The sequence below is a fragment of the Paramacrobiotus metropolitanus genome, unplaced genomic scaffold (genome assembly GCF_019649055.1).
Source record: "Paramacrobiotus metropolitanus isolate TYO unplaced genomic scaffold, Prichtersi_v1.0 Parri_scaffold0000009, whole genome shotgun sequence".
NCBI classification, from domain to species: domain Eukaryota; kingdom Metazoa; phylum Tardigrada; class Eutardigrada; order Parachela; family Macrobiotidae; genus Paramacrobiotus; species Paramacrobiotus metropolitanus.
Window position 1 is genome coordinate 1,676,390 of NW_026570229.1, and position 16,441 is coordinate 1,692,830.

The 16,441-nt window shown below is 43.4% G+C and overlaps 5 protein-coding genes across 6 annotated transcripts; 1 reads left to right on the forward strand and 4 right to left on the reverse strand.

The window, feature by feature from the left end:
• Nucleotides 1-1,431: 1,431 nt before the first annotated feature.
• On the reverse strand, nt 1,432-4,029 carry LOC129583093 (kelch-like protein 20). Its single transcript, XM_055474807.1, has 6 exons — nt 3,463-4,029; nt 2,946-3,222; nt 2,620-2,888; nt 1,946-2,539; nt 1,777-1,872; nt 1,432-1,718 (listed from the first exon to the last, which is right to left on the reverse strand). Exons 3-6 carry the CDS (start codon nt 2,633-2,635, stop codon nt 1,459-1,461), a joined length of 966 nt encoding a protein of 321 aa, XP_055330782.1. The 5' UTR covers nt 2,636-2,888; nt 2,946-3,222; nt 3,463-4,029; the 3' UTR covers nt 1,432-1,458.
• Nucleotides 4,030-6,867: 2,838 nt separating this feature from the next.
• LOC129582940 (D(1B) dopamine receptor-like) lies at nt 6,868-7,857 on the reverse strand. The gene has a single exon (XM_055474571.1). It carries the CDS (start codon nt 7,855-7,857, stop codon nt 6,868-6,870), a length of 990 nt encoding a protein of 329 aa, XP_055330546.1.
• Nucleotides 7,858-8,600: 743 nt separating this feature from the next.
• Nucleotides 8,601-11,301, reverse strand: LOC129583081 (chymotrypsinogen A-like). Its single transcript, XM_055474789.1, has 9 exons — nt 11,204-11,301; nt 10,473-10,938; nt 10,050-10,139; nt 9,909-9,955; nt 9,680-9,842; nt 9,500-9,600; nt 9,237-9,380; nt 9,002-9,094; nt 8,601-8,905 (listed from the first exon to the last, which is right to left on the reverse strand). Exons 2-9 carry the CDS (start codon nt 10,725-10,727, stop codon nt 8,821-8,823), a joined length of 978 nt encoding a protein of 325 aa, XP_055330764.1. The 5' UTR covers nt 10,728-10,938; nt 11,204-11,301; the 3' UTR covers nt 8,601-8,820.
• Nucleotides 11,302-11,948: 647 nt separating this feature from the next.
• LOC129582963 (uncharacterized) lies at nt 11,949-13,136 on the forward strand. Of its 2 annotated transcripts, none has more exons than XM_055474599.1 (4): nt 11,949-12,168; nt 12,232-12,411; nt 12,470-12,562; nt 12,681-13,136. In XM_055474599.1, the coding sequence occupies exons 1-4, from the start codon at nt 12,114-12,116 to the stop codon at nt 12,944-12,946; spliced, it is 594 nt and encodes a 197-aa protein (XP_055330574.1). In that variant the 5' UTR covers nt 11,949-12,113; the 3' UTR covers nt 12,947-13,136. The 2 variants fall into 2 exon arrangements, with proteins under 2 accessions (XP_055330574.1, XP_055330575.1); XM_055474600.1 differs by having other exon boundaries at nt 11,952-12,168; nt 12,717-13,136.
• Nucleotides 13,137-13,457: 321 nt separating this feature from the next.
• Nucleotides 13,458-15,017, reverse strand: LOC129582965 (gamma-interferon-inducible lysosomal thiol reductase-like). The gene is made up of 6 exons (XM_055474601.1): nt 14,618-15,017; nt 14,480-14,554; nt 14,214-14,333; nt 14,004-14,149; nt 13,828-13,896; nt 13,458-13,760 (listed from the first exon to the last, which is right to left on the reverse strand). Exons 1-4 carry the CDS (start codon nt 14,918-14,920, stop codon nt 14,069-14,071), a joined length of 579 nt encoding a protein of 192 aa, XP_055330576.1. The 5' UTR covers nt 14,921-15,017; the 3' UTR covers nt 13,458-13,760; nt 13,828-13,896; nt 14,004-14,068.
• Nucleotides 15,018-16,441: the final 1,424 nt, after the last annotated feature.

Genomic DNA, 16,441 nt, shown 5'->3' on the forward strand with positions numbered 1-16,441 from the left:
TCATTTCACCCTTCTGTTTTTTCTTAATTCCTGTGCGACTTAAATCTTAATTGTTTGCCATCAATTTTTGCAAATACCTATGGGTAGCTGCTAAAAGCAGCTAAAACTTCGCCCAGAAGTACTGTAATGGTGGTATGTTTAATCCCCCCAAGATTCACATAACAAATTAAATGCCATCAACCCGAAATACGTGTATGTACCGGAACTCCAACTAACAGAAAGGAAAAAAATTCACTACAGTCTACAGATACAGTCACAGTAACAACCATCAATAACAATAAGTTTTACCTGCAGCTGCTTAACACTGTAGCGAGCAACAAGCGCAATCGAAAAAATGTTTTGGTTAAACAAAGCAATAAAATTAGTATTGATTTTCCAATATGGAATTTATAGTACTAATACATATTTAGTCGTTGTTTGGATGACGTATGCATTTCGAAATCAATCACTGGAAAAGAGTGAAAACGTTTATTACTGAAAAAATGGAAACGCTTGGGGTTTTCGGTCCGGCTTTAAGGAAAGTGGCCCGGTCCATGGTGTCGAAAATGATATACATGCACTACAACCTTCGCTTCCGCGCACTCCGAATCGCCTTTTTGTAATACTTTATGGCATTCTAAAGCTAAATACTTGGCTAAAACCGCGGAAAATGCTAAGCGATCGAAGCATGCTTGGTTAGCTCCGCGATACAACTTGTTCCCGCTGCGTTCGAAATATACAGGCCATTGGGGGAAGGCCTGAAATGCTTAGTGGCCGTATAGGTTATAGAATCGCTCAATCTACCGGGCAACCACGTTCTAAGAGTTTTTCCGCCAGCGACTGTCTATCCAGATTCAAAAAGGGAACGTGCTGTGCGTTATGGGCACCTTGCCGGACACTGACGGCTTGTCCGAAGTGATTTTGTTGAAACTTTAAATGTCATTTGCTGTTTAATACGTTTTGTTGATTTGTACTTCCTGTACTTTGGCATTTGTGAGTACCTTACCTTTTAATTCGAGAGTGGACAGAGCCGTTGGCTGTCTTTTTAATGTTTCAAACTTTAATTATGACGTAGCGTACCAGCGCTTGCATTTATTGTTATTTGGGAGGCAATGTTATTGCCAATAAAAGCACTGGAAAAAAAGCAGATAAACAAAAGGTTCACGACATCATGACAAGTACCAAATCGCAAACGATTTTAGGTTTCCATGCAAAATATTTTGTATCGGATAAAGTTGCTACAAAAATCCGAAAGAAAGTTTCCCAAAACACAAACCAAACAAAACTTGGCTGTACTGAAAACATAGTCGCCATAGTGGGCAGATGTTTATACAAACGGTATAATGTTTAATTGGTTTCCTTCGTGTTCAACAACAATGATTACCTACTACGGTTACAAATTCCAAAAACAACCAAAATCATTCCCTTCCTCAAATTTACTTCTGCCCGGCAAGCTTTATACAAACAGCTTTTAAAAAACTACCAATGGTCTTCTGAGCAACCGCTAGCACACTTCAAGTGAACACAAGAACTCGGCTGTTGTGTCCATTTGCGGACGACATATTGTGGAACCAACCCATAACCGCAACATTTACCGAGTAGTGGTGTAAGGCCTGCGAAATGAATCCAGCTGTCCTGAGTTGCATCATAGTACATCGCTGTATTGTTGAATAAATGGAGTTTCCCATCAAAGGTAATTAATCGAAGAAAGTCGGATGATATAGCCCATTGCTTTGCATCTGAATAATTAACCGTAAGGTGTACTGTCAAGATGCAACCTGAAAGTGTACAACTCACATTTTGTCTGCCATTGATTGGTTCTTGGATTGTATGCCTCAAAACAGTCGACAAAAAATTCTTTAAACTTGCGTTTATGCTTCGAGCCTATTCCACCTAAGCATACCAAAAACAAACACACAATATTACATAAAAGCCGGTAGTACAAATATCTGTATGTATACCATACCAATGACGTATATCAGTCCATCGGGACTAACAGCGACGCAGCTTTGGTATCGTTTTGACGGCATTTTCGGCAACGTTTTGATCGTTTTTTCGCGTGGATTGAAGCAGTATGCGGCATCCGAAAGACGGCCTTTTTTATCAACTTTATAAGAAAAGTCGTGGCCGCCAAACTTGTAAATACATCCGTTATCGCCTACCGTCATCGCAGACGACAGTAACACCTTCCCAGGAAGAGTGGCCTGTGCTTCCCATTCCTTAGAAAGCTCATTATAGCACATGAAGCACTGCGACTGGTCGCCGCTGACAAGGACATACATTTTTTCATTGGTCACTAGCGGACCCTCGCACCGTCCGACGGGGAGCGGGGTCAAGCGCTCCCATTGGTCCGAATCGGAATCATACCGCCACACGCTGCTACGAGCGATGACATCGTCGTATATCAATTCGTAGATGAGCACACTACCGCTCGGCGTGACGATAACTGGTAAATTGCCGGGTTGTTTTTTCTGCGATGGAGGCAGCAGTCGCACAGGAATCCATTCCTTTGCAACCGGATCAAAGCGATGAACGCACTTTAGTCTGTAATCACCGCCCACTGCAACGAGAATCGGCTCTACAAGGAACAAACATTAAATGCTGTAATTGTGAGCTTCCTGTATGCATGTTGTACTGTACGATTTCCGGTGCTCATATGGCGTTAGCCGAATTATTCCGTCCGTGACCTTTTGGAACTGTTCCACTGGTGTATTTTCAGGATCCATATACAAAGTACGAACTGATTTGGATCGCTCAGGACTTAGAAACGGGGCTCGAATCAACGGTAGAATTTCGCCGACGTTGAGAATCCGCTGAGCTGGATATTTGTTTGACCAACGTAGCACAGCATCCGCCACCTCGTCCTCGCTCTTTGCATACAAATCGTCGGAAGCAATAAGTTCGATTAGCTGTAAAATATTTTGCTTTCATAGACAGTTAGTCCTCTTTAATGCTCGTTTACTAACCTGCGATTCGCTAATCTGTAAGAAATCATCACAGCGTGAAACAGCTGAAAAATGTTTCACGACAAATTCTTCGCAGAGTTTTACTAGATCGCGGCAGGACAGGAATTCTGCAGTGCGCTGTACGGTCAACCAGTTTCCGGTGTTCATGTTTCGCTTTAAAAATTCCTTACATGCGCTAACGATCTCCGATACATCAAGGAACAGTGCAAATTCTAGCAATGACAACACATTATCGGCATCCAAAGAGATTTCTGACGAACATATGTACCGGACAATTCTGCAGTTAAACACACTCAGTGAATATTCATAAACCCGGCCTAAAATAATATATTGAAACTTTACTCGAGCTGTTGCAGCGAGAGATTTTTAGCAGTCTTCTTACGATTAAACACTATTATACTTTTACAGAATTAAAATGCATAACCGGGCCGTCTGTGCGTTTTTAAACCGAATTCTGGCCAAAGCAACACTTAATTAGTTGCTACGATGCATTTTTTCCTTTTCGATGTGCACTTACTGGTATAATACTTCATGAGGAACATCTTGGATCTTGATTTGTTCTTCGTGAGATTCTTTCATTTGCGAAGCAAACATGGAGCGAAAATAGGCACTTTTAGCCGCCAGAATTGCACGATGGCAGGGAATCCACTGGACTGGCTTTGATGGATCGTTCTCTCCTCTGAGCGACACGTCAGAACGTCCATTAGGAACATCCGGAGCTGGCTGCAGAAAACTCGAAGGCGAAAAATTGGAGCTGGAACTTGTAGGCTCCATTTATGTCTTCAGAGAAGGAACAACTTTATACAGAATACTCAGATTATTTTTGCTGAACTGGGATTTTAATTAAGTCTGTCTGTGCAACATAAAAGAGTGGCATTTTTGCGGTCTGAAAGAACATTTTCCAAATAACGGACAAAGTCTATGATTCTATGTAATTGTAAATCCGTACCGGACCGTACCCGTATAAAATTTATAAGAAAACAATTGTTTTCACTTCATAAATTGCTTCCAGGAATCCAGGCCGTTCAGTACATGTGATATGGACGTTACGGACGGAACCATTTCGATCGATAAAGCGACCACGGCTTGCTTTACTACTCAACTCTGGATAGTGGAGTCTATGTGTAGAGCATAAATGTAAAGACACGTACATCTTTGAAGGGTTAATGCTGTAATACTAAACACTGTCTACGGAAGTACGATGGACTTGCGGGTCGATGCGTAGTACAACCTCTGGCTTTTGAAACTACGAGAACGTTTGGACCGCTAGCAAAAAAATTTTTGCAAAGATCTGTCAAGAAAAATTTGCGAATGCAGTGGTAACCCTCGGCCGGAGAGTTTTTGCGTCAGAGAATCAGCATTGAGATACAACGCGGAAGTGCGGTGTATGTCCTCGGAACATTTAATCAGATGCGAGACAACGAGGACGTTTTTTTAGCTTTTGTTTTTTTTAGCTTGTGGCACACGGATTTGTCTCCTGCTTGTGCCGATGTTGTACGAAATTTTCAACTGGAATATTTTATTTAGACACGGTGCAGTGACTCGCAAGGCGTTTGTGTAATTGTACATAGTTGTTAGCTGTAAGTACGTAAATTCATTATTCTGTAATCGTAGATCAAACTTGTTATCTAATTATCGCTTAATTATACAGCAATTATACAGTAATTATTCTGTACAGTACATTAGTACTACAGAGCTCTCTGTACTCGAAACGCACTTTAAATTGGTTCTGTAAGATACAGACTACAGATCCGGGAGTTCTGTAAAAGTGAATCTTCCAATGGTACAGCGCTGAATCTTAGAGAGCGTTACAGAGCAACGAGACCACGGACTCTAAAAGCGCCCAGTTACCGTAGTTGAATTGGTCAACGATTTATTTATTTTTCACAACAATTTTGTGGCCGTTTCCTTTCTGTTTTTCTGGCGGTTTTAAGTTTTGTTAAGTTGAAGAAATCAAACGACTGGTGAAAAAGCGAAAGGCAATTGCACGTAAAGTACGCCGAGGTGGAATTTTGCCATTCCTCGCGCTGACGGCTATGGCGAAGTTGCCTGTTGCCATCGATACAAATTCAAATATGTACAGTCGGAGGGAGGCGAACCAAGTCACTCAAAGTATGCTTGTGCAACTTTTCGCATTTCTCGATTCTGTCAGAAAGAGACAGAAGCAACAAGGAAAATGGGAGCAATCCTTTATTGAGTATCAATAAAGCAACCACAAAAACCAACAGAAAACCAATGCAGAAAACTGAAGGAAAAATGTAGCATGTCCAATCGTGATTATGAGCGGCGTGCTGCAGCTGCGTATCAGCTGAGGCCGCAAAGCATGGAATCGCTCGTAGGCTGGGCTCCACCCCCACGAGTGTCATAGCGAGTGCGCTGATTGGTCAGCGTAGACAAAGTATACCGGCTGAGCTGTGAGCGTACAGAGGGTTATTCAGCCAAGTGTGTTCACTTTCGAAAAAAAATTCTTATAAATCGGCTTTTGGTTGGAGTGTCGCCATAAACATTTTACTAAAACGACAAAATAGTTTGACTGCTTTTCGCAAATTTTGGTAAGAATCCAGCTTCGAATGCATCTTTTATCGGCTGTTGACCAGAAGACTTCGACTTCAAATCCTTGACCAGTCGAAATTTCGCTTTTATTTGGCTGGTTTCAAAAGGCAAGTTTGTTTCTCGAATCTACACGTTTACGACTTGAAAAAACGCTGATCCGGATTACTTTATGGGGAAATCGATGTAATACTTTCGGGGGTAAGTGTGTAGGAACGGTTGGAAAAAACGCGAAAAAGGGAACAAACCCGCGGGAACCATGCCCGTTGTGCGAATTCTTACACACCGAACTGAAGCAATCCTTTTCGTCCTCCCACAAACCAAAGCTGTAGTGCAGGTCTTTATTGATCGCTTTAAAGGTCTACTGTTCGCGAAGAACGTTCCGTGGCTCGAGCCAGGCGGGGAAGAAACCTTCATCCCGAACCAAGATGGTGCTCCCGGGACGCAGCGCCGCCCCAACCGGGGCAGCTTCCCAATCATGGAAAAAACCAGTTGATCCATCAGAAAAATGGTTGTTGAATACCCCTGGCACGTTTTGGATGGAATAGTTGGTGAACCCAAATTTTAAGGGATTTTTTATTCAAAGGCACGGCAGTTGCTATACCTGAACTGGTCGACTGTTGGCAACATGTCTGTCAGGCATTTATTTTTTTCTTGTGTCAAAGGATAATGAAATCTAAACTTAATCATATTTTTATTACGACTGAATGTTGTGGCTATCCGATAAAATATTTGGAAAAGCAATATGATCTTGTGGTGACTAAATATAATTTTTTTAAAAAGTGAACACACTTGGCTGAATAACCCTCTGTATATAAGCGGCACGAGTGGCGTGGCCACCTGCGTGCGGGCGACAGAGCAAGCCACAAGAGATGTCTACCGCCTCGAGTGTGCGGTCTCTGACAATTTTAAACTTCTCTATCACAGAATTTGTTAAAAATGTTGTTAAAAAATGTATGCACTGTCGATGCGCTGTAGTTCAGGTAACCGGATTTTGACCTTTCATTTTAAGAATAAAAATTCATCCCATCACATCACCGTCCCATCACTCATCACGTTTATTTATCACGCCCGCAACTGTTCGGCATAATGGGATTGTGAGCAGGAAAACGGCGTGATTGTGAAACTGTGGGATGACGTGATGACAACCCTAAGTTGACACACCCATGGAAACTAATCAGCTGTCCTGATGGCATTAATACTCGTAGAATTCTCCACGCAAACACTACCGGATGTTGAGTTAACCTTTGGTTCATCTGTTACAGCAACATGCACAACAGGAATCACAAACTGATTTGCTGTTAATACTCTGTTTGGCTCTTAACCACACATTCATGAGCACGATGACAAGCTAAATCAAATTACTTGTTGCCTAATGCGTCGTCGTAATCCTATGCGGTTTGCACACCCGGTTTCGGCACGCACCCACTTTCTCCCGGAATCCCCGCAGTGCCATGGCAAACAGTATAGGATCCAATGCCGGCTGCAGCGACCACAGCAGCTCCACCGCCACGGAGAACCGGGTGCGCCGCACCCGAAAAAACAGTATCAGACAGTAGTTGATCACCTGCGGCGTCCAGCACACACAAACACACCCCGTCAGCAAGGTCAACACCAGGAACGACCGGCTGCGCACGGACCGCAAGCTCTGCCCGGTGGGTACGCGAGGTCGCCGCGCGGGACCCTCCCCGTCGTCCTCCGGGAAAACCTCCCGCAGCGTCCCGATCCTTCGACGGCGGAAACGCCAGTACCAGATCAGTGGGTACGCCGTTACGATGATACACAGCGGCGCGATGTAGAACAGTCCCACCATCGCGTAAATAAAACGTTGCTGCAACAGGTTCGCCGCGTTCACCACGCATAGGACGTTGTCCTTCGGTGTCCGGTACAACACCCCATCGACGATCAAACCCGGTAGGACAAACAGGTTAATGTACACCCAGGGCAGCGCACAGATGATCTTCGCCGTGGTCTTCTTGTGCTTCTGCTGATAGCTAATCGGGAAGAGCACCGCCCACAGCCGGTTCGTCGTAATCAGGACGTGGCACTGCATCATTAAAGTGTCGGAGGAGAAACGCGCGAAGATGTAGGCCTCGCAGAAGATGTGGGTGTGGGGTTGGTGGGGGTCGAAGGTCAGGATGAGTTTCAGCGGGACGCCGACGGTGGCGTGGAAGAGGTTGGCCAGGTTGAGGTTGATTAAGTAGGTGATGAAGGGGTTGCGACGCATGGCGTGATCGGTGAGGAAGATGATGAGAACCAGGGTGTTCAGGCACAGGGTCACGGTGAAGATGGAGAGTTCTGTGGGGAGAGCGTAGGCGAGTGGGGAAAGGGATGGGGTGTATGAAGCATTAGATTGATTCATTGCTTCTCGCAAAACATATCGGACAATAAATTACTGGCACATTCTTCTCGGTCCAGAAAGCGTACGTGTAAAACCGTTACTGTAAAGCCGAGCAATCAACCGTTTTTTTTCTGCTTAAGACGTTCATCAAGCGAAAATCATGCTTCTCTCCGTAAATTACTATGTATACTGCAGTTTTAAAAAAAATGGTAGTCTTCCTCCGGACAAGATAATCAGGTGTTAACGCCAACAGAACGCACTAATGGTTTGACTGCAATAGTAGGTTGATCGGACGACGCCAAAATTTCAAGGCGATGCAAAGACTGTCGTGTAATGTGGTGCCGGCTGTTGGGAAATGAGATCTTTCCGGTGTCGCTCCCTTTAATCAATCACGCAGTCACGAGCAAATTACACTTGGCTATCATTTTTGGCTGCGGCCAGTACGCACGCTGGCACGCATCAATGCAGCAAAATTGGCCTTAACGGCTAATTACAATATAAATTTGACCAGCCGGAAACAAGCAAAGATATGTACAGACTGTAGTATACAAGCGTTATTTCCCGATCATCATGCCAGGCCTTTCCTGTTTCCGCTCATCATGTAGCTGAAAACTGGGCGCGTTGATCTTGTTAACGCTACCAGAGACAAGATGCACATTCGACACGCTAACCAGTAGCGGCTTTCCCCGTTTTCCCTGACGCGCTCCTGACGTGCTCGTGTTCCTTGTTTACTGGAGTAATATGACGTGGAAAGTATCTACTGATGGGGCTAATCAAAGTGAGCAGACGGATGTTGACAAAATCCTTGCGCATATTTGGGCTCTTTATTACGTGAGGTACATGTGATTCCCCGGGGACACAACTATGTCACACGCGGTACTAAAATCGGCCTTATTATGAGAATTATCCATGCAGTACTACTCGTGAAACGAGAGAAAGGACAGAAAAGAGAGAGCAGTTAAAGAGAGCTGATTAGAAGATTCGCTATGTGTCCATCGTGCTAGATATCCAGTCGAGGACTGCCGAGGGACGAGCGTACACCGTCGGTACCCATGGATGCCCGCATCCACTAAAATACACACACAAGCACCGAATTATTCATGTAGTTGCTGCGAGAAATATGAAGACGGTAAAAGTTTCCCAGTTATGCAGATTGCAGACTTACAGAGACGACACAAACGATGTAATCCCGTACAGTGTCCACTGTCCGGTCGTGTCGTCACGGCACACCAGGGGACCGCCGCTATCACCGGAACAACTGCAAAGTACAACGTGCGCAGTTTAACAAACATAGGAAATGCAATGTTAAACAAGGCTGGGAGAGGTCAGTTTCCTCTAGGCAGCGCACAAGCCGAAGCCGCGTAAAATCACGTGGTGAAAAGGTTCATCTTGTTCAGTACCTGCTTTTCCCGGATGTCAGCGTGCAGATCATGCGGTCCGTAATCACAGCGTAGATTCGTTTGCAGGTGCTCTGCGAGTAGATTTGGACGTCTACTTGGCGGAGAACGAACGGATACACCGGAGCGGAGAGATTCTTGGCGGTACTGCAATTTAACCAAAGTTTAAAGATACAGCAGATGAAAGCACTACATAAAGATATTCTAAAAAACAACTGAGTTCATACAACCAAAATAATTGTAGGAACTGTGAAGACTGTAAATACCTGCCCCAGCCAGTTGTGTAGCATGTCGTTCCAGCTGGCGGATCGCTGGATGCGTTAACCGGCAAACACACCGGTTGAATATGCTCACTGAAATTCATTGCCTACAAAACCGCCAAAGTGTGAACGCAGTAAATTATAAGATATTCGTAGCGTGCAATGCATAAAAGAGTGGAGACGTACGCGTTTTGTTTTCAGCAGACAGTAGTCGTTGTTGACGCGATTACCGGCTGCACCGTATTGTGGATGGACATGTACACTGTCCAGCGCCAATGAGATTTGATTGGGTTCACTTATTGAATTAGTATTGTGGTCGCCAGCCACCGCTACGAGATTCTCCGCTAAACTGCATTTACACAACAGAATACTTTACTACAGTGCCGAGTGGCGGACATGAACGGAGCTTACTTACTAGGGCGTGCAACAATGTGCCGCGGTTACGATCCAGCGATCGGATATCTGAAACACTAATTTTATTATTCTTCCTTCGCATTGGCTGTTCATTTTTAAACATGTACGCAAAGAATGTAAACTGAGGGCAAATCCTGCTTACAATGCTTCCTCCGCAATGGAACCATAATCCTGATAGGTTGGCGCGCCGATGAACCAGGGCCACTTGCCATGGCCAACTGTGCGGCACTGCCTGCAAATATCGACAGATCATTATTATACCTATAACCTAATTTACGGTATCTACAAACATTAATTTTTTCTGCGACGCTTTTCTCATTTCGAACATTGTGTTGTAAAATTGTCCGGAATGCAAAAGACGTCGGAGTACACTGAAGTTTTCGGGAACAGTTTTCCGCTTGTGTTATGTACAATTGGTATTATGGCATGCAAGAACTAGTGGCGCAAAACACCGGTTTTCGAGATGCAGGCTTAAAAAACCAGTTCTTATGGCCCGAGTTAGATGTCCAGCTTTATCAATCCAGCGAAATAATGTCCTAATTGTATATGACGTTGCATTATTTACCTCGTCTCCCCCGACAATTCGATTATTAGGATGCTCCCCAACCCACACTTTCTCCCGCATCAAAAGATTCAGAATCGGGGACATCATTAAAAATGGTGCCGCTCCCGTTTGGTAATTCGACGATGATGATGCCGGTAAGAGCGGTGGAATAGCGGGAACTCCACACGTTGAAGACACTGCTATATCAGCGAAAATAACCGCCAGACAAATCTGGATATACATCCTTATAAAATTTTGGCCAGTCATTTTGTGCATTTTCCCGCAATTTTTGTTAATTAATAAACCAAGCTGATTCTGTAGAAATTAACCGGTTGGCTGAATGTGGCATTTGGTGTTATACAACTCGGCAGAAGGTGAACAGTCGCGATTTGTGTCAGAACAGTGGTCAGACGATTCCAGTTTGATAACACAATCATGCAGTCTGGTACATTCGCAATCCGTGAGATTCAAGCGATCAGAAAAACTGCTAAATAAAGCAGCGCTGCAATTAGCATCTGATTTTATATGAATCTTCTAATGGATTCTCCAAACTGATAACAGTAAATCAATTCAAATCGTCTGGCTAATCACGCCGCTAACAGGAATCGCTGGGCAAATACTGGATACTTTCCCGGAAATGTTGACGAAAAATATGTAATACCGCCGATCACAGAAGGTCTTTAGAACAATACATTAAAGATATGTAATGTTTGCGGTGCTATCTTCCGCAGTGATAAGCAATGTGTGCTTACCGCAACGGTGGTTTCCTTCGTAATTCGTTACCCGGCATCAGCTGTTGGATTATTTGCACAGATATTCAGCGGTTTCGTGTCTTCTATGTAATAGTTCGTAGTACATTGGCATTCCTGGTGGTATGGAAATACTCTTTAAGACGGTTAAAGTCAGTCTTTACATATGCACATACGTCAGCCAGATTTTCAAGTCGTTTGAAGTTTTTGTACCAGTATTTAACATTATCATGGTTGCGTACTGTATACGGACACTTTTTAATTTTATATAGAATATTTGTCGCCTTAAAAACCTGAAATGTCCAAGTATTTTATAAAAGTTATATGAATTTTACTTTATTCGAAATATTCATATCAGGGAGCACCACAAACTATATACGCATAAATTTAAATTTTGTTTAGCTTATTGAGGTTGTTGTTAAGGGTTCACAACTTCACATATATCAGTCTACTTTGGATGCGCTGATCAGACTATTGTTATCACCAAACTGGAATGTCCTTGTTGAAAGCTGCGGGTACCTGTACAGGCTGTACTGACAACTTCAACAAGGTGCTGGCATAATCTGCAAGTCATAATAACAACGACCACGTGCCCGTCACAAAGGAAGCAGAGGTCAAAACATCTGTTAACAGTGTACATACTGATAAGCCTTTCGTAATCTGTCATTTCTATTGTTGTATGTGGAACCTCTGTGTGCATCTGCTACAGCGTACAACTAACAATTAGGACAAATGTACAACAAATTAGGGTATCAGTTTATTAGGTTCATTTCCGGTGTTATTTAAATGCTGCACGGTGTCTTCGCAATAGTTCGAATTTGCTTGTGCTCGATTTTTTTTACTGGCAGATTCTTGTTTACTATTGATCTGTAGCAGAAAAGTGACCTTATTGTTCTATAGCCACAACATCATAATGTTACTGTGGTTTGGATTGTGTTTGCTGTTAGCCGCTGCTAAAGCTCAGTCCGGCACGTCTGCATTATTTAATGTATACTTGATATATTTTAATAATGCAGTTTTTTCTGATGCAGAGGAAGACTTAATTCCGGGAAAATTTCCCATTCCCTTGGATGCGCCGAAACTAGAGGAGAATCCTGTGCATCAGCTGGCCAAAGCCAATCCCGGTCAAGGATGCTACTGCGACAAGGTGTCGGCGATGTGTGCCTGTTGTGAGGAGATGAAGTTACCGCGCGTCCATCTCGACGAAATTGGTACAGTTATGCAGAACCAATTTTACAGTTTTGATGATTCATACTAACGGTGTTGCAGGCTGTGCCGAAATTGTTTATATGCCGCAATCACTGGGGGCGTCTTTCATCCTGGAAGTGGATAACTTCATCCTCGTTAACAAGACCGTTTCCGGTACGTAAACGCTTTCCACTCGATATATTTAATTAAAGCTCTCAGTCGACATAGAAATACATGTGATATAGCAAGATAATGATATGGAGATAATAATATAGCGAAGTCCGTTATTCAGGAGAAGCGTTTAAGGCTCTTGTTGCTCTATATACAGCACGTGACCCGCCACCCCTATGCTACACCATTCCGCAGATCCCGCTGGATGCCCAGCTGTGTCTGCAGGTGTACGATCTGGACTTCAACTGGGCCAAACTGGATATTAGCGGCTGTGTTAATTTCCAGGGAAAAATCGAAGGCTTGTCGATTTTGACCATCAAGCTGGGCTGCTTCAATCTGCCGCTGAAGGAAGCGCCGCACGGACTGCACGAACGGGAGGAACTATAAACACCGTTCGCGTTTCTCTTTGAACATGCAGCAGTTTTTATTGGCTTTTGTTGTGTTTATGCTGAATATGATGTTCGTAGCAAAATCCGCCGTCATTTACTGACACTTTAGTATTATTACTTTTCAATTTCCGTGTGCTGTATTAGCAAGTTCTGATCTGTGATATCAGTGATAAATCCATTGTACAGAATTGCAGTGCAACTTTTATCAGTGTGGAGGAAACCGATATGCAAGTTTTGAACAAATCATGTCTTTGTTGTGCACTTCAGTATTTCTAGTCCGTTTTTTCGTTGTGTTACGAATGGAAATAAAAAAGCGTAGAAGTACTGCATTTGAGTAGGATACAAGCGCTTCCATTAGTATAGCGTAGATATCGTAGATACGAGCACGCGTATAAGCAAATTCCAATAAAAGCCCATAACATCATTCCTGCTCAGCTGACTTAAAGAGGCATACTTACATACAAGTGTACATCTTCGTATGTATTCAGCGTAATTAGCCAAAAAATTAATTAGGGCGTTTCGTTGGTTTATATCCAGCTTTTTTTTAGTTGCAACACGATCAAGCAACATTGTCATGTTAGAAGAAGGCAGGTCATTAATAAACAAAAACTAGTTTGCATCTCCAACGTACGTAAAAACTAAAAATATCAAAACAACGAAATAAAAATCTTTGCACGTCGCGTCTGCCCAACCAATCACAAGACCAGGTATGCCCGGATTGCCGAAGTCTGAGTCTTAGGTGAAATCACACGCCGATTGCCGTTAGTATTACAACCAGTTTATCAGTAGCACGGGACTGGCTTCCTAATTCCCTACAAACGCAACATAATCACATAAGCATCGATAACGTACAGTTATTTACTAGACGATATTATGTACCGTATATGTCTCGCAGATAAGGTCTAAAAGGTCAATCAGTGCCTGCGACTGGATGTGTTGATTGTGCACCTACAAAACAGCCCATTATAGTTATTCTGCATGCTTAAATTGCCGGGCATTAAAAAACCGAGTTTTTCGCAAAGAAAAACGAGGCAAAACGTAATCTGCAAATTTACCCCGTTGACGACTATCCACGGAACGGCGGTCAGCTGGGGATCCAGAGATTCGGTGCGCACGCCCATCACGTGCTCCAGCTGGTTTCCTTCGGAGCTGGTGGAGCAGGTGTCGATGGGGCGAAGTCGATGTCTTGTTGTTTGGCACACTGCAACGTCAACCATCATCATCAGCAGTACAATACAAAATTTTATACAGTGGGTGTATCTCACATCAGGTCCGGCGGAAGACGGATCCGTCGCCGTTTCCATGCAATTAATCAGCGTTAGCACGCGGGGAATATTTGTCGCCGGGTCCACTACGTTTTGCGGGATGTACTTCAGCGCACATGACTACAAAACAAATTTTAAGTGCTCTCCAAAAAGAATAATTGCAACTGAAACCTAAAAGAAACACTACCGAATGTGGACAAAATGCACCAACAACCGCGCAAATTGTTTAGCATATAAATGCATTATACTTCTATCGTAAAATTTACCTCGACAATGTTTCCGACGCATTCGCGAGGTCCATGCTGACAGGTGAAATCCCAGTTATCTCCGTCTTTCGTTTGCTGCAAAGAAAATAAAGTTTGATTTTGACACTACGCTGAGTGTTCCATTAAGCTGCAGGATACCGTTGCTTTCCCGTAGGGGACCATAGATACGTTTACAATACTGATGATCTGCTGCACGGTCGGGTATAGTTGATTCTTAATAAACGCGATACTGTTGGGGCACAGAGTTTCGTAGAACACCTCCAGCAGCACTGGCTCCGCGTCGGCAGCTCCTCGGTGGTGATGATGGTGGTGGTGATGACGGTGATGGTGATGATGGTGGCGATGGTGGTGGTGTCGGTGTTCGGGAGATTTCGACCAAGTAACAGTCAGTGCCAACGCTAAGCTGCACAGCAACAGAAGAACTTTACCAGAAAACACCATCTTGTCGGTTGCGCGTTGATAATAGAACCAGGATTGAACTAAGCGGCAAAATGAAACAAGTTAAATCCTCTGCGTAGAGACCGTGTTGTTAGTGATCAGGCGAAGTGTCAGATGATACTCCGAATGCGCATAATGGGCAACGATTACACTGTTGGCAAGACAATGGCTTATCACTCAGACTCGCTTTATCGGCATCGCACGCAAATCATCATGATTCGAGTTCAAAGACCGTTGTGTTTCACCTGCCGACGTACCGTTACATTGTGTTAACATTTGTATCTCGTTCTGCGGGATCAGAGATGTCTATGTGAGCATGTGGAAGTTCTCCAATATGCTTGCGGATCTCCGGTCTTTTGCGCCTAACCAGGGCACATTTTCCGGGTCTAAATTCAGAAAATTCTGATCTTTTGTAGAAAGGTAGAGTACTACCCTAGCATGCTTAAAAAATAACTTTATCTGCAAAGGCTAAATAGGCGTGGCCTACCAACACTTAAATTATTACATAGTATTGCATGCTATATGTATTATCTTATTTATCTATTATGTACTAGTCTATCTATCTGTACTGTACTACCGTATCTCGCATTAGTCGATGACTCGATGCTGGCTTTTTTGTAGTTTTGTTTTGATCTGCGGGCGCGGCAGTAGATGGGGACTCTTTCAGCACGCGTGCCCATGCAGTTCAAGCCATTTTATTATTTCTCTTACTCAAAATGTTTTATAATATTACCTAAACCGTTAACAAAGAATGCTTGTACGGATGTGCTGGCAATTCAGTCGATAACGAATTTTGAAAATCTATGAATTGGCAACAGCGGGAGTGACATCGCACACGCGCGTTAATGACATCGGTTCTAGAAAGTAAAAACTGGTAGGACCATTAAGTACTAATGCAAAACCCGCAAAATTTGGTTATTACGGAAAAAGCCTGAATGAGTACTGCACAGATGGGCTGTAACATACGCCTAACAATAATAAGTCCGTAGTACTATGTACCAATTTAATTATGTTTGGCCACGCCCCTTGAGCCTTTGCAAATGAAATTATTTTTTCAAGCAAACTGGGGTAGTACTCTACCTTTCTACAAAAGATCAGAATTTTTCTGAATTTAGACCCGGAAAATGTGCCCTGGTAAAACAACTACTTTACTCGTAGTGATACCCACAACTGAAAACAGCCGGCAGTCCGTTTTCACTGAATTTGGCATACGCCATACGGTATGTCGGCTGTCGCTGACTGGTACGGCTTTTGTCTGTTTGCTTAATGAAAATTTTTGGCTTGACCGACTCTGCTGTAAGCATCACATTTTTTATTGTTCTAAATTTTAATTTATTCAAGAAGTATAGCGGTGCCCTTTTTGTTATTTTGATTGTTATCAGTAACTTGTAAGTAAAAAATACAAAAAGCAGTAAACCTACGCAATCATAAAAGATTGTACAGTGTAGAGATATACAGGTAATGGTGATTTTGGTTTTTTTGCCGGCCCGGTCGTAGTGAGTCGTGACAGTGTCCACGGCCCAT

What these genes read in the sequence shown, in the direction of transcription:
- LOC129583093 (XM_055474807.1), bottom strand. An exon ending in TGGACTGATATACGTCATTG is followed by an intron (nt 1,873 to 1,945) that starts GTATGGTATACA and finishes TGGTATGCTTAG; the next exon opens with GTGGAATAGGCTCGAAGCAT. An exon ending in CAATCAATGGCAGACAAAAT is followed by an intron (nt 1,719 to 1,776) that starts GTGAGTTGTACA and finishes TTAATTATTCAG; the next exon opens with ATGCAAAGCAATGGGCTATA.
- LOC129582940 (XM_055474571.1), bottom strand. Translation starts at nt 7,857, where the DNA reads ATGAATCAATCTAATGCTTCATACACCCCATCCCTTTCCCCACTCGCC.
- LOC129583081 (XM_055474789.1), bottom strand. Translation starts at nt 10,727, where the DNA reads ATGCACAAAATGACTGGCCAAAATTTTATAAGGATGTATATCCAGATT. An exon ending in GTCTGCTGAAAACAAAACGC is followed by an intron (nt 9,601 to 9,679) that starts GTACGTCTCCAC and finishes GCGGTTTTGTAG; the next exon opens with GCAATGAATTTCAGTGAGCA. An exon ending in CTGACATCCGGGAAAAGCAG is followed by an intron (nt 9,095 to 9,236) that starts GTACTGAACAAG and finishes TGTACTTTGCAG; the next exon opens with TTGTTCCGGTGATAGCGGCG.
- LOC129582963 (XM_055474599.1), top strand. Translation starts at nt 12,114, where the DNA reads ATGTTACTGTGGTTTGGATTGTGTTTGCTGTTAGCCGCTGCTAAAGCT. An exon ending in CGTCCATCTCGACGAAATTG is followed by an intron (nt 12,412 to 12,469) that starts GTACAGTTATGC and finishes ACGGTGTTGCAG; the next exon opens with GCTGTGCCGAAATTGTTTAT. An exon ending in CGTTAACAAGACCGTTTCCG is followed by an intron (nt 12,563 to 12,680) that starts GTACGTAAACGC and finishes TCCGTTATTCAG; the next exon opens with GAGAAGCGTTTAAGGCTCTT.
- LOC129582965 (XM_055474601.1), bottom strand. Translation starts at nt 14,920, where the DNA reads ATGGTGTTTTCTGGTAAAGTTCTTCTGTTGCTGTGCAGCTTAGCGTTG. An exon ending in GCGTCGGAAACATTGTCGAG is followed by an intron (nt 14,334 to 14,479) that starts GTAAATTTTACG and finishes TTTGTTTTGTAG; the next exon opens with TCATGTGCGCTGAAGTACAT. An exon ending in CGTCTTCCGCCGGACCTGAT is followed by an intron (nt 14,150 to 14,213) that starts GTGAGATACACC and finishes TTGACGTTGCAG; the next exon opens with TGTGCCAAACAACAAGACAT.